This window comes from Nannospalax galili, unplaced genomic scaffold (genome assembly GCF_000622305.1).
Source record: "Nannospalax galili isolate Female #2095 unplaced genomic scaffold, S.galili_v1.0 scaffold200, whole genome shotgun sequence".
Lineage (NCBI taxonomy): Eukaryota > Metazoa > Chordata > Mammalia > Rodentia > Spalacidae > Nannospalax > Nannospalax galili.
The window spans coordinates 347,373-350,737 of record NW_008345373.1 but is presented as its reverse complement, the minus strand read 5'-3'; the positions used below and the strand labels follow the sequence as shown (position 1 = coordinate 350,737).

The 3,365-nt window shown below is 47.1% G+C and overlaps 1 protein-coding gene across 1 annotated transcript in view; it reads left to right on the top strand.

Annotated features, from left to right (window-relative positions):
* Window positions 1–3,365, top strand: part of Clnk (cytokine dependent hematopoietic cell linker) — a 90,470-nt gene that overhangs the window by 28,528 nt on the left and 58,577 nt on the right. Inside the window, exon 6 of the mRNA XM_008841591.2 lies at window positions 1,453–1,562. Coding sequence (XP_008839813.2) covers window positions 1,453–1,562 — 110 coding nt within the window. The remainder of the gene's footprint in view (window positions 1–1,452; window positions 1,563–3,365) is intronic.

The window sequence follows — 3,365 nt, the reverse complement described above, 5'->3', positions numbered from 1 at the left end:
AGAGGAAGAGGAGGAGGAGGAAGAGGAGGAGGAGAAGGAGGAGGAGGAGGAGGAAAAGGAAGAGGAGGAGGGGGAAGAGAAGGAGGAGAAGGAGAAGGAGAAGGAGGAGGAGGACGAGGAGGAGGAGAATGAGGAGGAGGAGCATGACAACGAGGAGGAGGAGAAGGAGGACGTGGAGGAGGAAGGAGGAGGGGAGGAGGAGGGGGAGGAGGAGGATGAGGAGGAGGATGAGGAGGAGGACATGGATGAGGAGGAGGAGGAGAATGATCTTGTGTTCAGTACTCAGAAAGCATCTGCTGTGCCAGTTACCACTTGAGAGCTGATCAGAGGAAACAAGGACAGGCAGCCCCTAAAGAAGACTGTGGTCTCATAGCTAAAATGCACAGATCAAGAGAACTGTGGCAAAGCTGAAGCACATGCTATAGGAAATAAGAAGGTGGGGCTGGTTGGTAGGCGCTAGGAAGATGTTTTAAAGAGAAGGCCAGGTTGAATATGGTGGCTCATGTCTATAGTCCCTATGCTCAGAAGATTGAGGTAGGAGAACTTCTACATCCATAAATAAATAAATAAATAAATAAATAAATAGCTGGGTGGCACATTGCAAACCTTAGAGGGTTAGTAGAGTTTCTCAGGTGAATGACACATGAAGGGCAGCCAAGACCACACACTGTAGGATCTCGTGAGCTCCTCTTTGGACCTCAGTCTCATCTGCCAGGCGTGGTACAATGGGTTGCCGCTGTGACAGTGTTTCCTCCACATTGGGCTCCTGACCATGTCCTCACTACACCCTACGAGTGTGTCCTCCACAATGTCCCCTGTGGTCATTGTCTATTTTTACTCTTGAGAATGCAAATTTGTTCTATAGTAGATTCTGCCTTTCTTCTATCCTCCCTGAATCCTCCCCCGCAAAAAAAGAGTTTCTACTCTGGTACCTGTGCTGTGATGCCTCAGTGAGTGTATGAAGACTTTACCAACTGCACTGTGCTGAATTCATGTAGTCAGTGTCGTAGTTTGTTTCTCCATTGCTGTGACAAAACACTCTGACCAATACCAACTTGGGGAGGAAAGGGTTTATTTATCTTACGTCTCTCGGGTCACAGTTCATCAGGGAGCCCAAGGTAGGAACTCAGGGCAGGAGCCTGGTGGCAGGAGCTGGAGCACAGGCCATAGAGGATCGCTGCTTACTGGCTTGCTCCCTTGGCCCCTGCTCAGCCTGCTTTCTTATGCAACACAGGCCCACCTGTCCAGGGGTGGCACCACCCACAGTGGGCTCGGCCCTCCCACATCCCACAACAATCAAGAAGGTGCCTCTCAGACATGGCCACAGGCCAGTCCAATAGAGGCAATTCCCCAATTGAGGCTCCCTCAACCCAGGTGTGTCAAGTTGACATTAAAGCTATCCAGCACAGTCAGCTCACAAGGTATGTACTTAAAAACTTTCTTCTTGCGCAGATACCCACTATTTCAAGGATGCGGTGGAGGCTCCTCTTCTATTGCATGCCAAGACTTCTGTCCCTGCTGAGAGGCAAACCTGGAACGCAGGGATGAAGCTTCGGGAAGAAGTAAGTAAAGATGAGCCCTGAGGCCCACTCATGAGTAGCATGCTAACTAGCTCACAGAGAGCTGCCCCAGCTCTCCTTCCCCAAAGCAGGTGGTGGACAGGTCAAGGGGGCTGGGGGGACTGGAGAGTGTCATTGACAGGCTCATGGACCTGTGGAGGAGTCTGGAAGGGACTGAGTACTGAACACTAGCTGTGAGCTAGACATGGGGCTAATGCATTTCACATCTCACTGCACTCTTCAGACCCTGATCTGAACTCAGATCTCTCTGATAACATATCATTTTGCCAAGGTTCTCAGTTCAGCATTGCCAGCTGCTAACTGGGCAGTGATAAATCTCACAACCTTCTGAGCCTCTGTAATCATCTGCAAACCAGGAGAAAAATTCTCAGCCGACTTAAATGGCCACTGAGAACACAGACATCTTTATGGAAATGTCTTATAAATGAAAATGTACTAAACGGGCATATCGAGTCTTTGGGTTTTGGTTTTTGAGACAAGGCCTCCCTGTAGCCCCAGCTGGCCTAGAACTTGCTGTGTAGACCAGGGTTGGCCTCAGTCTCACAGAGATCTTCCTGCCTCTGCCTCCATGTACCACCACACCCAGCTACCTTTTTATTATTAATAAAATGTACAATGCTTAATTTTCTTTTTTCTTTTTTGTCTTTTTTTAGTCTTGTTTGAGACAGGGTCTCCCTGTAGCCCAAGCTGTCCTGGAACTCACTATGTAGACCAGGCTGTCCTTGAAGTCACAGAGATCCACCTGCCTCTGCCTCCCGAGTGCTGGGATCAAAGGCGTGTGCCACCACGCCCGACTTAATGCTTAATTTTCTTAATGTCGAAGGACATAAATTAAGATTTAATAACCCCTGGGTCTTTAGATCATTGATGATGACATTTTGACTCATTTCATGTATTTCCTACGTAGATAGGAGCATGCAAAGAATCCTTGTATTAATCCACCTGGGCAAAGAATTTCCATGTGGTAATCACTCATCACCTTCAGTTATAATTATACCATCCCCCACGGTGGAAGTTTGGTTAACTCACCCTCCAATGAAAACATTTCGAAGGTTTAAAGTACATCTTGTAAAATTATTTCAATGTGCATGTTCAGAAGCCCCAGCGAAGAAGTCTAAATCATGGAAGTCTCGCCAAAACTGTATTTTACTTTTGTGATCATGATTTTTATAAATGGGCTATTTCATTGTTAGTTTTCTCTTCATGTGCACCCGCTTTTTAATGAATTGAGCAAGTTTTTTAATATTTTTATTATTGCTTCCGGGTCACAGGTCCATTCTGTTTATCAGACTTTCAGACTTGTGCAAATATTGACAACATGTTAGCCTGTCTTGTGTTAATATAACAGAATAGGTAAACCTTGTGATTTATAATAAGCTGAATTTATTTTCACAGTTCTGGAAGCTGGCTGTCCAAGTTTAAGGTGTCAAAGCCTGACAAGAGTCTCCTTTCAGTGCCCCGACACAGAAACACGGGAGAGAGAGAAGGAGACAGAGAGAGTAAGGAAGGAAAAAGGGAACCAGAGCCGCCCGTTTATAACAAACCCACTCTGGTGATTACAAAACCCTCTTTAGGGCCAAGTGCAGTGGTGCAGGCCTTTAGTCCCAGCGCTCAGGGGCAAAGGCAGGAGGATCTCTGTGAGTTCAAGGTCAGCCTGGTTGACATAGAGAGCTCCAGGCCAGCCAGGGCTATATAGTGAGAACTTGTCTCAAAGGGGAAAAAAAAGTGAGGAAGGAGAAGGGGAAGGGAAAGGAAGGGAAGGGAAGGTGAGAGGGAAGAAGGGAG